The sequence below is a fragment of the Filicampus tigris genome, chromosome 13 (genome assembly GCF_054856515.1).
Source record: "Filicampus tigris isolate MCC_2025a chromosome 13, RoL_Ftig_1.0, whole genome shotgun sequence".
Taxonomy (NCBI): Eukaryota; Metazoa; Chordata; class Actinopteri; order Syngnathiformes; family Syngnathidae; genus Filicampus; species Filicampus tigris.
In genome coordinates, this window is record NC_141229.1 from 6320238 (window position 1) to 6335856 (window position 15619).

The 15619-nt window shown below is 40.5% G+C and overlaps 1 protein-coding gene and 1 long non-coding RNA gene across 3 annotated transcripts in view; one reads left to right on the forward strand and one right to left on the reverse strand.

The window, feature by feature from the left end:
- The window catches only part of LOC147137375 (uncharacterized), a 63029-nt gene that overhangs the window by 12832 nt on the left and 34578 nt on the right, over nt 1-15619 (forward strand). The gene's annotated exons all lie outside the window — the stretch shown is intronic.
- On the reverse strand, nt 206-14193 carry bmp4 (bone morphogenetic protein 4). The gene is made up of 4 exons (XM_086049847.1): nt 13922-14193; nt 8389-8511; nt 6497-6867; nt 206-1870 (listed from the first exon to the last, which is right to left on the reverse strand). Exons 3-4 carry the CDS (start codon nt 6858-6860, stop codon nt 1020-1022), a joined length of 1215 nt encoding a protein of 404 aa, XP_085905973.1. The 5' UTR covers nt 6861-6867; nt 8389-8511; nt 13922-14193; the 3' UTR covers nt 206-1019.

Below are 15619 nucleotides of genomic sequence, written 5' to 3' on the forward strand. Positions count from 1 at the left end.
TGAATGTTCAGTGTGTACTGCGATGAAACTCGTGCGAGTATCGCGACTGGTGTGAACGCAGCAGAAGGCCCGCACAATAGCGTTTGACCTGGCCTGCCATTCAATTGTAGAAAACAAATATTCATGTTATAAAAACATGTAACCCACACATTCTCATAATGAATAATATTTTTTTTAGGGTTCTTTAAATTTTACTGACAGATATTTTACATTTTTGCCCTGAATCAGAGCACTGGTAGCCAATGGAACAGTCAAGGTAAATAGTTGTAAGCTATTGACTGACAAGCAGGCACACAGTTTCTTGGCAAATAGCTTTTGGATTGTGGTTTAGTGTTCTTTAGCATTCATTTATGCACAGTTAATGTTGACATTATGGCTATAAAATATAGCGTCTACCTTCAAATGTGTGTGTGTGTGTTTAAATTTAAAACTCTGCTAAAATGAATTTACTTTTTGTTTTGGGTCAACATTCACAAATATTTGGCAAGTCAGGCTTTTCATTGCAAAGCGACAATATTTGAATGTATGTGTAAAGGAAAAAAAACTGAACACATTTGAAGATATATGCTTTTCATTGTAGGATTCTAATATGGGTCCTCTCTAATTCATAATATGTTGTTCTTTGGGGAAAAAAAGGATAAGATGGTGAAAGCAATAAATATTACCAGTATTTTTTTTTTTTTCATCTTTACTATTTTATCAATAAAAAACGTATACAATCTAATGTACATGATGAAAAGTTGTACAGCTTTTTTCCATGTTTAAAATAAGAACTCAATTTATTTTGTAATATGTCGATATAAATATATATATATTTTGTCAAAATATATGATCATATTATCAAAGGAACAAATAAAAAAACAAATAAAAAAAGAGTGAGACAAACGTACACCTCAACGTAAGAGTTATAAATAAGGGTCCAAGTGAAGTTTTTTTTTTTCTTTTTCTTTTTTTTTTTTGTTTGTTTAAAAGAGACCTTGTAGAGAGTTGTTTCTTCCAAGTCCGGGTTAGCTTGCTCTTTAGCGGCAGCCGCAGCCCTCTACCACCATTTCCTGGTAGTTTTTCAGCACCACCTTGTCGTTTTCGTCCAGGTAGAGCATGGAGATGGCGCTGAGCTCTGTCGGCACGCAGCAGGCCTTGGGAATGTTGTTGTTGACAGAGTTTACTAGTGTCTGAACAATGGCGTGGTTGGTAGAATTGAGGTGATCCGCCAGCGGGAAGGGACACTCCCCGTGGCAGTAGTAGGCCTGGTAGCCAGGGGGCGCCACTATCCAGTCATTCCAGCCCACGTCACTGAAGTCGACGTAGAGCGCGTGGCGCCGGCAGTTGCGGTTGCGCTTGCGTCCCCGCTGCTTGGGGCTGCGCTTGGTCCGCTTGGTCAATGGGTGACCTTTGCCATCGTGGCCAAACGTCACCAAGAGGGGGCGCAGCTGCTCCCAGTCCTCGCCGGGTTCCTGGTGGAGCGAGCGGCTGACGCGGACGTGCTTGCCCCGATGGCGCGGCGTCCCGTCCAGGTGCAGGACCTCCACGGCAAGTCCGTGGTTGGGTCGGCGCTCGCGAGTCCAGCGCAGCACGGCGGGGCTGACATCGAAGCTCTCCCAGCGTGACGCGTTGTGCCGTACCAGCCGCGTGTCTAGGAGCTGCGTGATGAGCTGGCCGGGCCGGGGGGCCTTCAGTACCTCGTATACATTGATCCGGTGGAGGCCCGCCTTGTCGTTGTCGTGGCCGCCCGCCTCGGCTATCTGATGTCGGTAGAGGCGCAGTTCGGCCGAGGAGAGCAGCTCGTCCCCTGGAATGCTGCTGAGGTTGAACAGGAATCGTAAGGGCGTGGACTCACCGTCACCCAACTCGTGCACTCTCTCCATGTGCTCTGAAATGAGATGAAAGCTGTTAGGAATTTACAGTCGGGCTGCCTGCGATGTATACTTGACGCCCATTGACCCCAAAACCCTTCAAAAAACGCTGATCAACATTAAATATAATTTTTTCACAAACTCTGGGCCAAAATGAGGGGGGAAAAAAATCCCTGTATTTTTTTTAACCAAATTTTATAATTAGAGAATGCAAGTAAACTTTTTTGGAGGAATTTTTGTGCTGATTTCGATTTTTTTTCTCTCAGGTTTTCATAATATTATTAATAATAATAATAATAATAATATGTAATATAGTATATTTAGTATTATGAATTAAGGGTTAGGTTCAGCAACAGATGGAATTTTTCGCGCACAACCCAGCGGAAATACACATTTAGTGATAAACAAAACATGGCGGAAGCTAGAGTAAGTAGGACACCAAACTTTTAAAGCGAGGAGATGTGTTTAATTGACGGAAGCAAGTACAACAAGCGGAGACAACGTAAATTGCGCCTTGCGTCGCCGTTTCAATCAGGTTATTTAAATGTGGGGGTAACTCTCTCCGCTCATGCCATGTAAACAGTTTATTCCGAATGACTCGTAACCCGAATATTGACTGCATGTAAATGTAGTCCATATGAATCAAATTCAGTTCATTTCAAAAGGGAAAAGTGATTTAATTTGCAAATCAATGTAGTCAGTTACGATCTTGGCCACCGAAATGAATTAAACGTGCAAGATAACGCTAGACCTCTTTTCCCAAAGTATCTCGTGGACTCGTTTGCCTTTCTCAGAGCACTTTGCTGAAACACGCATCCCGGGGAGGGTGGTGATTAACGTACCACAGCTACAGTATAAACACAGTGGAGACTCCCTGTTCCGCACTCACGCTGCAGATTTCTGGCGAGCTCACCATTGTTGAGGTGGGGCAAAGGGGCGGGGCGGGGGGGGGGGGGGGGGGGGGCGCAGTCATAGGGGGAAGGAATGTTGTGTCTACTATTTTCCTGCACAATCCACCCCAGTTATTTCACATCCAGAACCTAATCTTGCCCAGGTGGTTCTCATTATTAAAACCCGCTGTGGTTCTGATTAGCCACATCGCGGCTTGCTTGCTTGAGATATATTCATCAATTTATTATTATTATTTTATTTTATTTTTTTACCGACACAAGTCAGCTGAGTTAGCGGATGAATGAAAAAGTAAAATGTCAAGCGAATCGCACAATGACGGAGACCTGAAAGTAAGCACTCCCACTCAGAAGAACTCCAAGCGTATTATTAACATAGTTAAGAGCCTAAAAAAAAAGAAAAAAGAACTGAAGGGTAAATTCTTAGAGAGGGCAGTAGGAAATTCTTCTAACATACATATACATTGCATCACATGTACAGCTACTTACACCTGACTATTAATACATCCATTCAACTTCAAATTCAATGTCTTTTTAAGCTAGGCTTGATTGATTACTTTCTAGAGTTAAAGTTTGGTATAGCTGCCTTATTTGTGAAATTAGCATATTTTCTCAGGGAGATTTGGGTACTTTTGATATGTAGAGTAAACCCTCAAGAAACAATTGTTTTATACGTTATATTGTCGCTGTCCTGTGAAAAACGCTTATCTCCAATTTTGGAAACTTTTTAAATGTTCACTTTAATGCGATTTCTGTAACTCGTAAACATGATTCAGGTAAAACGAAGAACATGAAGATAAGTGTTTTTCACATGACAGCGACGATATACTAGTTTATAACAAATGAGTGTCCTTTTTAAAGGGAAGGTCAAATAAAAACTTGTCTTTACAATAGTATTTTCTATGCGCCCAATTATTATTATTAATATTGTGTTTGTGAAATATGGATTCAGCAGCAAAATCCACTCGTTTTTATGCATCTCAGGTGGTGGCCATTTTGTCAGTTTAGGTCGACTGAAAATGACATCTCAGTTGCTCAGCTAATGACCAATCAGGGCTCACCTGTTTTCTTTGTTTCTATTCTTAATAAATAATTTAGGTGGTGCTCAAAGACACCTTCAACAAACTTTATTCGTTCATATAAGATCTTTTTACCGTCGCTATAATCGCTGTCCATCGAAAAGCAGATTTTTTTTATTCTGATTGCCTTTTTTTTTTTTTTCCTTTCATGCTAGTTTCCTAGGACCTTCAACCAAGGTTTCTAAGTTCAACACAGTTGTTTCCCCTCTGGTTCATTCTTTCCTTGACCCTAAAAGATTTACCGACTCCTTTCAGGCTTTCCAACCACGGTTTACCTCCAGCAGCTCAGTCAACCACAAGTTCCTTCAACATTAATCGAAAGCCGCCAGCCTTGGTCACCGCAACTACGTCCCGTCCCCTGCGTCGCACGGGCCTCTGAGGCAGTTTTTTCCATCCCTCTGCTCTCGGGTACCCACATTGTTAGCAGTGGGCGTCTTTATTTAGAACGCGGCAGAGTAGCATTAAAGATAATTGCATGTTGAGGAAGGTCCTTTTTTTTCCTCCAAAAAAAAAAAAAAAGCCCATCTCCACATAAACTGGAGAGTTGCAGTCCAGTTTTCCGAGTTGCTCCCAGCAGGATGCGGTTAGATGTAGACGTCGGTAATATGAAGGTATGCTTTTTGCTAAAGCTGTTAACCAAACCCTTTAGTCCAATGAGGCTCTTGAGTTTTTCAAGCTGATTATCGCAGCTCATCAGGCAGTGTTTGGTGACGTTCACATTCAAATATGGATGTCTGCTGTGCTGGGGGTTGATCTTTTACGCATATTTAGAGCATACCTTCAACAAACCTTTACTTTCATGACCAGATTCATTTGAACAGTTATGATTTTTTTCCTCTGCCGAGTAAACCTTAAAATTAATCTGAAAAAATCAAAGTGTCCTGAATTTTTTTTCTTTCATCCTAAACACCCCCAAAATTGCTTTTTTATTCGTTTTTTTTTCGTGTTTAAAAGAAAACAAAAAAATGAGCAATACCAAAAATATTTTGCAACTCGTCAGGCAGTGTTTGTAGTACAACCGTCAATTTTAAGTGAATGTCAGGTTGTGCACATTTGACCCTTACGTTACATGTACAGTACTAAGTTATAATAAAATATATAGTATTTTTATAAACTGAGTCTCAAAACAAAGCCCAACAAATCTTGTCGATGGGCAGTAGAAAAAAAAGCACGTTGCTAAATTTCAGGTTTGTTAAAAAGAATACATCGTCAAGTTTGGAGACACATAATTTGGTTGCGAGTCAGGGAATGTTTGATGACTTTTAAGTACATGTACTTACCAAACAGTCGCATACACGTATATGTACTATTATTCATGAGTCATTGTCACAGTAAGGTGCTTTTGAGACTCCACAATTTCAGATTTTACAATAAAATTCATATTCATTGTATTAAGTTAATGTTATGCTGTCAGAAATGCATATTGGTTTAGCTTGCGTACTTTTTAATGAATTTACTGCAAGCAGTAGCAGACAATGAACATAACAAAAGTCAAAATATGTCAGCTTGTTGACAGGGTGGACAATGACAGTGTGGACATTTCTGGTGGAGCTTCACTTAAAGAAAATGAAACGGGTTCAAACATTTTTTCCTGCAACGCACCTCTGTTTCGGCCTCCATAAAACAAAGATAAAATGTTGGTCATAATGTCAGAGAGAACATTAGAGGGTTTCTTCAAAGAGCAGTTACCCCATAATGACAGGGTGGACAGCAATGCCAGGGACACATGCAAAATGTTCAATGTGTTTATGAAAATAAGATATATCTGATCAAATGACTCATTTTCTCAAATAATTTGGTGCGAACAATAAAACAATGTAAAAAAAAAAAAAAGATTCCGTACCATTTAACAACAACAGTACACACAGCAGTAGAGCAGTGTCTGGGACAGGCCAAAATCACATATATCCAATGGAAGAAAGATTTTTATAAAAAGAAGTAAATGCATTTTAAGAGACTTATAATTGTTCTCGTATGTGTGCAACTCCACTCGTGATAAGACTCCAGATTTTCAGTATTTTGCTGCAGTCTCATGACTGAGTGATCCTGATAAGGACACAAAATGCTCTTTGAAGTGATACTGACCCTGATACGTTTATGAAAACAATGTATGAAATATTTAAAACGGACTGAACCTTGAAGTAAAGATGAACAAATGACACCAAATGTTGTCTTTATATACCAAAAAGGAGCGAAATAACTCTTTGGGTTTGAAAAAGTCAGAAAAAAATTACAAAATATAGACATACTAAAATTACTTCTTAAAAATGTTTTGGCAAAAAGAAAAGGATCACAAAACTTCTCCTTGTAAGCCGAAAATCTGCTCTCTGCTGGGTGTGGTTCAAAAAGGACGTAAAAGACGGATAAGATGAAGGTGATATGCTTTTTCCTTAAGCTTTTAACCAAACACTCTAGTCCGGTGAGGCTGTTGAGTTTTTCTAGCAGATTTTTGCAGCTCGTCAGGCAGTGTTTGGTGACCACATCCTGAAAAATCTTTGCTTATAGTGAGACGGGTGGAGCCGTCATCTTCCAATCTTTTTTTTTTTTTTTTTTTATTACTCCCCTAATACGCCACAGCGCTAGCCAACTCTGAGGAAATCCAAACTCCCTACTACACATTCCACTCCAATCCACCCACTCCCGCTCCCATCCTTACCTTCATGGTGGAAGCCCCTCACAGTGTTGGCTCGGCTTGCCGACCTCTCCGGGTACTCGAAGGCAATTTCGTCGCCGCCCCCGGACTCCTCTCCCTCGCCGGACTGCAGCCGATAAAGGTCCAGCAGGTAGCGCGGCACGGCGGAGGCCGAGCGGCTGGGCCGGGGCCGCCTCTTGAGGCCGAACATGTGCAGCAGGGTGGCCTCGAAGTCCCGCAGCAGTTCATGGCTCTGAGCGTCCGAACGACCCTGCAGGCCCGGCACTTTCTTTTTTCCTTCTTCAGGTATCAGACTGGCATGGTTGCTCTCTCCCAGCAGGACTTGGCATATGAAAAGGACCATCAGCATTCGATTACCAGGAATCATGATGTCTCTGACGGGACACAGGTTGCAAGATTAGGAATTGAACTTTGACCTGCCCGGAGACAGGACTTCATAACCGCCCACTAATTGTTTTGAATGATCCAGTCTGGCTTGTTTACAGTAAAGAACCACTTGCATTTGCTTTATGTGACATACTTCAAAGGCAATCCCAAATCTAATTGTCGTCGGCGCCAGGGGTGTGGTGGCCATCGGGAATTTTGAGAGATTCCCAAATGGCCGTTACATTCCAGGCCAAATATTGGTGCGCATCCAGGCCGGCCCGACCCCCAAATTTCCTCACAGAAAAATCCAACATTTAATTCAAGTGCATTTTATTCAGTGGAGAAAAACAAAAAAATCCCTCAGTAAAAAATAATTATCTTTAAAATGATCTTTAAACAATTTCAACCTGACTGCCTTTTAAATGTTGCCACTGAAGCACAAATTCTATAAAACGAGCCCATATGTTTTGTTATTGCGTCTCACGACTGTGGATTTTTTCACGTTTCATACTTACTTTACTTTTATTGTGCTACGTGATCGTTCAGCGCTTCTCATTGGTCAAGACGGATATCGCCGTCTTATCGGCACTTCTGATTGGCTAGGCCGGGCAGTTAGTTTTTAAAACGAAATACAATATTGTAAAATGTGCACATTTCTTGCGTGTGAAAAGCCAAGTTAGTAAATTTCTAGTTTTTCCTATATTTTGAGGTTTTACTCCCACCCCTTTTCTGGGTCATCAAATGACATGAATCCACAGGGCCCGTGACCTGTTTACATCAAAATGTGCGGCACATTTAGTAGCACCCCTGATGTTAAGACTTCGTACAAAATTCTTTTGCCAACAAGACAGCACCTGATTTTCTCCTATCATGTTTCACAAGATGTGAGAGTACAGAAATTGGGATCTTCGACCATTCCTCTCTATGCACACTCACAATCATCCAGTGACCTGGGGCCTCTATTCTTAAGCCTCCTCTTGAGCTCACTCCATAGGTTTTCAATGGGGTTAGGGTCGGGGAACTGAGATGGCCATGGGAGCTCAATTCTGTGTCTGGTGAACCATTTCTACAATTTTCAGTAATAGAGTATGCTTCTGCAACAACAAAAAAAAAAGATTTATTTTAAGGCTTTTAAAACATCTTAACCCGGTGTGCCAATAACAGCTCAGTTTAGGAACAAAACGTGTAAAATTGTAGTCAAATGAAAAACACTTTTCGACATTTTGAGTGGTTTTATTTTCTTGCTTTCTTGTCTCATTTGCTAAAAAAAAAAAAAAAAAATCACCAGATATCAATACATTCATTCCACTTTCCCGAGCACTCCTGGGGTTCCCAAAATTGAGGCTTAGGGGTCCTGACACCATCCAGAAGGTCCAATTTGTTGGATTCTCAGGACCAGTTTTCACTCCTTCCACTTTAGACAAATAAAGGTAAGACCATGGACCGAACTGCGCTGCCGGTCAAACTAAAAATGTCTTTATACATGTTTTTATTGGTGACTTTAACAAAGTCACATGCCACTTACTTACCGACAGAAAATAAAGCATGGGAAAACAGTCCATGTTTGTTGGGAGCGGGCGGCGGACACGTTCTTCCAGGAAATGTTAGGTGGCGTTGGGCGGCTGCAGGAGAACGTAGGAGTGAGCCTGTTCCTGGAAGAGACACACACACACAAAGAACTTATAAACTTAATTACCATACATAATTGCAAACATAAAAACAAACGTGCCTCAAAGTTGTTGTTTTTTTAATGACCATCTGTGTCTGTGAAATTGTAAAGATAGAAGAAGAAGTGACTTTCGGCTTCTCACTGCGAAGGGCCGCGGCGGCGAGTCAAACTGCAATTTTTACCAGTTTGTTGTCCTGTCATTGTTCCTGCTCAGACCCGACCGCTAATGATCAGAAATAGATCAAAACCGAGTATTCTAGGTGTAAGGCTTAAAAGCAGGCATTTAGAATGTTAGCGTTTTAACTAAGTTGTTGATCTGTTCCTGTTCATAAAGCTAACAGCGATGAATTAAAAAGGCATGAAAAACTAATCGTCTGCATGTGAAACGTAAAACCCAAAATATAAAATGTTCCCATTTGCACCAGACTTGGTGGTTGTATTGTTTCTGCACAAAGCAAAAAGCTAACATTAAAAAAAGTGACAAAATCCAGTTGTCTGAGCGAAAATATTTAAACGCTTATGACAGAAAATCCATCAAAACGCCCATTCCTGTTCCAATCAAAAATATGCCAAGTCGAGACAGCTGCCCGTGAAATGCAGAGATAAAACTATCCTGCTTATGCTAGGTTGTTGGCAGGTACCTTTTCTAGCACTAAGCCAATGGTTAGCAATAAAAATGTGGGTTAAAATTAGATTCAAGTTTCTCCACATGAGCACATTCAACCTTATAAGATGTTCCGGACCAGGGACATAATTCACAAATCAGTAAAGTTTGGTCTACTTTTGTGCAGAGTTTTACTTCATTTCAATCATCAATATTTATGATCGGTACCAAAACATCTGATCCATTCTTTAGTGAAGTGGTACAATACTGCAATGCAAGGCTCATCGCAACCCAACAGAGAAATTTCGTATCCACAACACAGCATATTGAATGCGTTTCCCCAAAACAAATAGCTTCTTTTACATCGTTTCCCACTGCAATGATGCTGTACTATTTGGAAAACGTAGCATAGCATAGCTCTGTCATTATCATTCTAAATCAATGTATGGATCTCCAAGGTGTGAAATTAATCAAAAGCATGACACTCCCAGCAGAGAGAGAGAGAAACATTGAAAACAAATCAGCCGTGGTTATTAATAGACTTGTCAAGTGAGGCAAAGTGAAACTATGTCGTAAGGTGGAATACTGGTTTTGATTTACCATCTGGCACGGAGGGGAAAAGCAGTGTTGGGTGTGTTTCTTGGTTTGTTTTTTCCTCCTTTTTTGGGGGGGCTCATTAAATGCACCACAGTGTTGAATCACAATCGTAAAAGTGTTTATTAAGGTTACACTCAAGTGACGTTGGTCTTTGGTCACCATTTTAGATGCTGAAGCCAAATGCATTCATAGAAAAAGAGTATATGCGTGAACCAGTGAAAGGCATTAGGCTGTTTCTTTAAAAAAGATATGTTGTTAGTCTGTACCTGCACAAATTCAATGATGGTAGTAAAAATATTTTTGTCATATTGTCATTTGTGTGTGACACCTAAAAGCGCAAAGATAAATACATTCATATTTTTGGGCCGTTTCTGTTTTTGCATAAAGCCAACATCAAACAATAATATTAATAATAAAAAACATGTCAAAACCAAGTTGTATGTAGAAACATATCTATATGGGGAAAAAAAATAGTTGGTGGAAAATATCTCACACGCAATGAAAAGCAGGAACCCACGTCTCAATAAAATGAAAAATTTTAATATATATTTTGTTTAAATTTCAGATTTGTTTTAGTATTTGGGGGAAAACAAGGAACTCACAAAATTTGGAGATGCAACACATGACTGATGTCGTCCTCTTCTCTTATTTCGACAGCAAATTAGTTCAGATCGATTCAGCAACACCTCTGCTGGTAGCAGCTAAGCAGTACGCACCACTTTTACCTCAACTTCTTCAAGACACAATTAATTGACTCAACTCTTAACAATTGAGTCATCGAATAATCATATGCAGTCTGTTCACTTTTTTTATACAGCATAACATTTGAGTCCAGATCAACAAGAGTGCACTCAATTTTGCTTGACGAAGCGACTGATTGATGGAATCGTCGTAATTGAATCTTTTTCAGATGCTTTTACATTTTTCTGAACAACAGCCTTTTGAAACCTTTTTACACTTGTACAATGTTCTGATCTACAGTTTCATCCCAGAAATGGGTAAGGAGTCGCTTAATATACCACAGCCCACGGAATATTATTTTTTTTGAGACCTCAAACTCGCTGAGATTGATCGACCTAGTACTCATCACGGTCACCGAAATCCTTTACGATCATCGTTTATTGTACCTGCTGCTGTTGTATGTTGACTTACGAGCACACCAAATTCTAAATTCAGATTATTATTTTTTGTTTCATGTTATGAGCCAAAATTTGATTTACGCGCTAGCTTCAGATACGCCGCCACCTCAGTGAAAAAAATGGAGACTCCGCCGATGATGCGCTGGCAAACAAACCCACAAATACTGTACAAAATGAGAACACTAGCAAACAGCTTCCCGTGGGCCAAAACACTGTTCCTGACATCACTCACTAGGCCCACGCCCACTTTAAAGGGACACAGCTCGGGCACACAGTTGCTATTTTAACTTCCGACTTGTTCCAGTGCAGTAATTACTAGGGGTGTAGCAAAAACTAATTTGAATCGGAAAATCGGTTTGGATTCAACCGAACCGAATTGAATCGTTACTTTAAAACTTAGTGTCCTTGAATCGTATCACACCCAATGCATTGAGATACGCATCTTCTTTTGTTCAAGATTCTCTCTCTCTCTCTCTCTCTCTCTCTCTCTCTCGCTCTCTCTCTAATGAATTGGTCTCAATATAGCTTAGTTATTTTGATGTTGTTGATGATTTGTTGTTCCTTTGAATATTTTATTAACTTGAATAGTTTCGGGCTTAGAATTTTACATGTTACATATTCAAAAACATGACAAAAGCTAAAGCCGTACCATATCGAATGGAATCGTAATCCCACTGAATTGGACCAAATCGAATTGTTCCTCTTGAAAATGATCTGTCCTTGAATCGTATTGTACCCCATGTATTGACATGTATGGATCTTTTAGATGCACACTCCTCGTGATTATTTTATGAAGCCATTTTTGTCTGTACATTCTCATGTTTTTATACAATAGTGCTACTTTTCTTCATTAAAAACACAAAAATAATGTGGTGTTTTTGGCCGGGCTGGAACCGATGAATGGATTTTATGAAATGCGCTATATAAATAAAAATGTATTGTATTATTGTATAGATTGATTTCAGTGGACAATATCGATTTGATAAATTAACAATGTTGGTCACTGAGCGAATGAAGCTTGTCAATCAAGGTACCACTGTACATTCAAATATACCTTTTTTTAATTTGCCTTTGACCCGCGATTGACCCTCGGCTTGCTCGGTCATGACACAAAATCCCGTGCGTGTGTTGTGTTGCTGATACAGACACACACACACACACACCCACACACACACACACACACACACACACACACACAAGCTGGCGGGAAAATCGGCAGCCATTGCATGTTTGTGAGAACAGAGCGAGGACGGTTTGGAACATGATCAGCTCTATTACCCATGGGGTGGAGGTGTGTGTGTGTATGTGGGAATAACGTGTGTGTGTGTGTGTGTGTGTGCATCAGAAACAACAAGTGTTCATTGTACAGAGCGAGAGAGAGACGGGGGCCTCTCCCATCATTACAGGAATTGAAAACATAGCGACCATAACTGAACATCTTGTAACCGTAACAAAGTGATGATGAAAGCCCATCAGGTGCTTGGCTTCTATGCCATTTTATGATTATGTGTTGCCGTATTGTTGTCGTTATGACGTCAGCACACAAGGCCCAGCTGCGGACATTTTGTGGCGACAAACCCAAGAGCAGGCTGCAATTATTACCCTGGCGCCGTAAAGCAGAGATAATGCCTTTCTCGAAGAATTCGACTAGCGGGAATGCGTCGGCGCTGCAAACCGACCAATCGCTAGCCCCTGATTTTGATCATTTCGGTTGTCCCTAATTGGTTTACAGTCACGGGAACAGAAGTGGGTTGTAATGAGCCACAAATATTATTAACTACTCTTTTGACGTCAAAGGGGAAATTCAAAGCCTACATGAAAGTGAAGCATTGTTTGGTTTTATGGTGTTTGTTGTTGTTTTTTGACTTTCAGATAGCGGAAGTGAACAAGCATAATCCAGTAGACTCATTTTTTTAAATCGCGAAATGGTCCATCTTATTTTATTGCTATAATCATGTTTTAATGATTTATTGTCTTAACTTGCTAGCAAAGCTTAGAAAAAAAAAATCAAATGGACTTGGGACTCTAAGGCCATTTTAGTTTTCATGAAGTCCTCTGAGGGCAGTGCTAAATTTGTGAAAAAATATGATCAATGATTTAATCCAAACTCCACAAGATGGACAATACAAGTTATTAAGGAATTTAAAAAAATATGCTAAATAATATGACATTAAAAAAAAACTAAATAGCCCTTTTTTTCAACAACAAAAAACAATATATCCACAAATGCTAAACAATATTATGAGTATGTTTAGAAAAAAGTTAGTAAGATTGAGAAAATATGTTAAAATCTATATCTGAAATATCGTAGTACATTTAGAAAAAATAAACAATATAAATACCGCCAGATTCAGGAAAAACACTTTACACTTTTAATACTCTTAATTCACAAAATAATATTGATATATGACAAAATAACATTCTCCTAGATTTGGACAAAAACACTCTAATACTCTTATAAACTAAAAATAAACTAAAGACAGAAATAAGTAGACCTTATTTCACTATTATATAACTAAATGCACATGTTCAACCCAAGATGGACTTATATGCTTACACGTCATCTTGTGCGCATGTGTGTGTGCGTGTGTGTCCTTTGTCCTCACTCCATTCAATTGAGACATTTTACACACACGCACACTCACAGTCATACACTCAACGATACTTAAAATGCATCCACACTTTGTGACGTAATAGTTGGAATTTAACAACCCCTCATATGTTACTCACAATTCACAAATGTTGCACAACAACTTAGCAATGTTCACAACTTATGTGAACAATTGACGACGTTGTCATTCGGACATAAATCCATGCGTAAAAATGCCACTAATTAGTTCATTCGTCATTTAAAACGGCAGTTACGTCACACTTGCATATTGTAATATGGCACATTCACTTTGCAAACCCATCTTAGAGTTACGAGCGTTTTTTCTAAAAGTTGAAAGTTGAAAAATAATTACGTAAAAAGCACTATTGCACAAAGCAACAGGTTGGTTCGGTCCGTGAACGCCTCACCGCGGTGGACGCGTCAGCGTACGAGCGAGACTCACCATCAGTAGAGGTCCAGGTCCAAACAAGCAAGTCTCAATATTGACGTGGTACAGTAATAAAGTCCAGGAACGATCAACAAGGTTATAAAAACCGCGCCTAAGAGGGAAATCGGGCGTCTTCGGGGCTCATTAAATCCCGTTCAAGGTGTCCCCAGAGGCGCAGCGGCGTGAGCGAGGAGCTCCGAGCGGGTCAGCCGGCGCTGCTCCTCGACTGAAGGGAGGGATGGATGCGGGGTGGGATGGAAAACGAGAGAACGAGGCGGTGCGCAGGAAGGACGTGTCCGGAATGAGCCAGCATCCGAAGCCCCGTGCACTTTTTATGTATCCGCCCAATTTCAACCTTCCTGCCCACCTCACCTCCTCCTCGTCCTCCCTCTTCTTCCATGCGCCCTCCCTCCGCCGTACGCTACCCCCACCTCCTCCCTCATCTGTCTCAAACACCTTGAAGACCCCCACCCACCCACAACACCCCCTCCTCAATAAGTGCACAAGTTCTATGATGATGATATTAATGCTCCAAAACATCTCGTTTTTAATTTGATGTGTAATGATCAACTAAATCCAGTGTCACAAAAGTGAGCACACCACTCATGTTTTTGTGAATATTTTATTGGCCATCTATTATCCCATGCAACCATTTTTGTTCTTCTATCCACTCACCAATCATTCAATCGTTCATCCGTCCATCTGTCACTCATCCATCCATCATCAATCCAAGTCCGCTTTCATTGAACAACCTCTCCATCAGAGTGTCATTTCATCCATTCATCCATGCACTCATACAGCATGTCATCCAATCCATCTGTCACTTCAACAATAGGTACATCCGCCCATCTATGCATCCAATAATCTGTTGATTCATCTGTCAGTCCATCCATTCATGTGTCCATCCAGTAGTCTGCGCATCTATTCACCCAGTCAAAAATTTATCGGTCCTTCGCATCCATTCACCAATCATCCAACAATTCATCCACCCAGCAATCCGTCCAACCATTTGTCCATCAAACAATCTACCATCCACCTTTCCGGCATTCATCCATTGATTCATCCATTAAAAAATCCAATGAGCTGTCCAGTTGTCTTACCGTCTATCCATCCAAGAACCCGTTGTTCATCCATCACAGAATCCTTTCATCCACTTATTTGTCATCCAGCAATCTGTTCATCCAGCGGTCGATTCAACAATATTACAGTGCGTCCGGCTATCCAACTATTAGTCTTTCTGTCCATGTTCCAATCTGTCTATCCGTCCATCAATTTATTTGTATATTCAACCGCCTGTCATCTATTCACCCATTCAACAATTTCAGTCCATCCGTCATCCATCTATTCACCCATCCATCCATTCATCCATCCAAAGAACTGTCCATCTGTGAAAGTCATCTGTCAGTCACCCACCCTTCCAACCATTCGTCTGTTCATCCATTTCCCTGAAGTGTTTCATCATTCTGCTGAAATGAAAGCACCACCTTCACTTTTTATGATGCAGTCATTTGACTTGTCCGTCCGACAAGCTGTCCGTCCATCCGTTCTTTTTTACGAGCGCATTCTCCCTTCGTTGCCCAAATGTCCGCGTAAAGTCTCAATGCTCGCTGATTTACAAGACATGGCCGGCCAGAGAAAGATACTTTCCCCATTCCCAATGCGAGGCGAACATGTGCCAAACTATCACAACAGAAGGATGATGTGTGAAAGTTG

Bases quoted from the DNA above. Each gene is read 5' to 3' on its own strand.
- bmp4 (XM_086049847.1), bottom strand. From the start codon at position 6,860: ATGATTCCTGGTAATCGAATGCTGATGGTCCTTTTCATATGCCAAGTC. The intron at 1,871-6,496 runs GTAAGGATGGGA...ATCTCATTTCAG, and splicing joins GAGGGGCTTCCACCATGAAG to AGCACATGGAGAGAGTGCAC.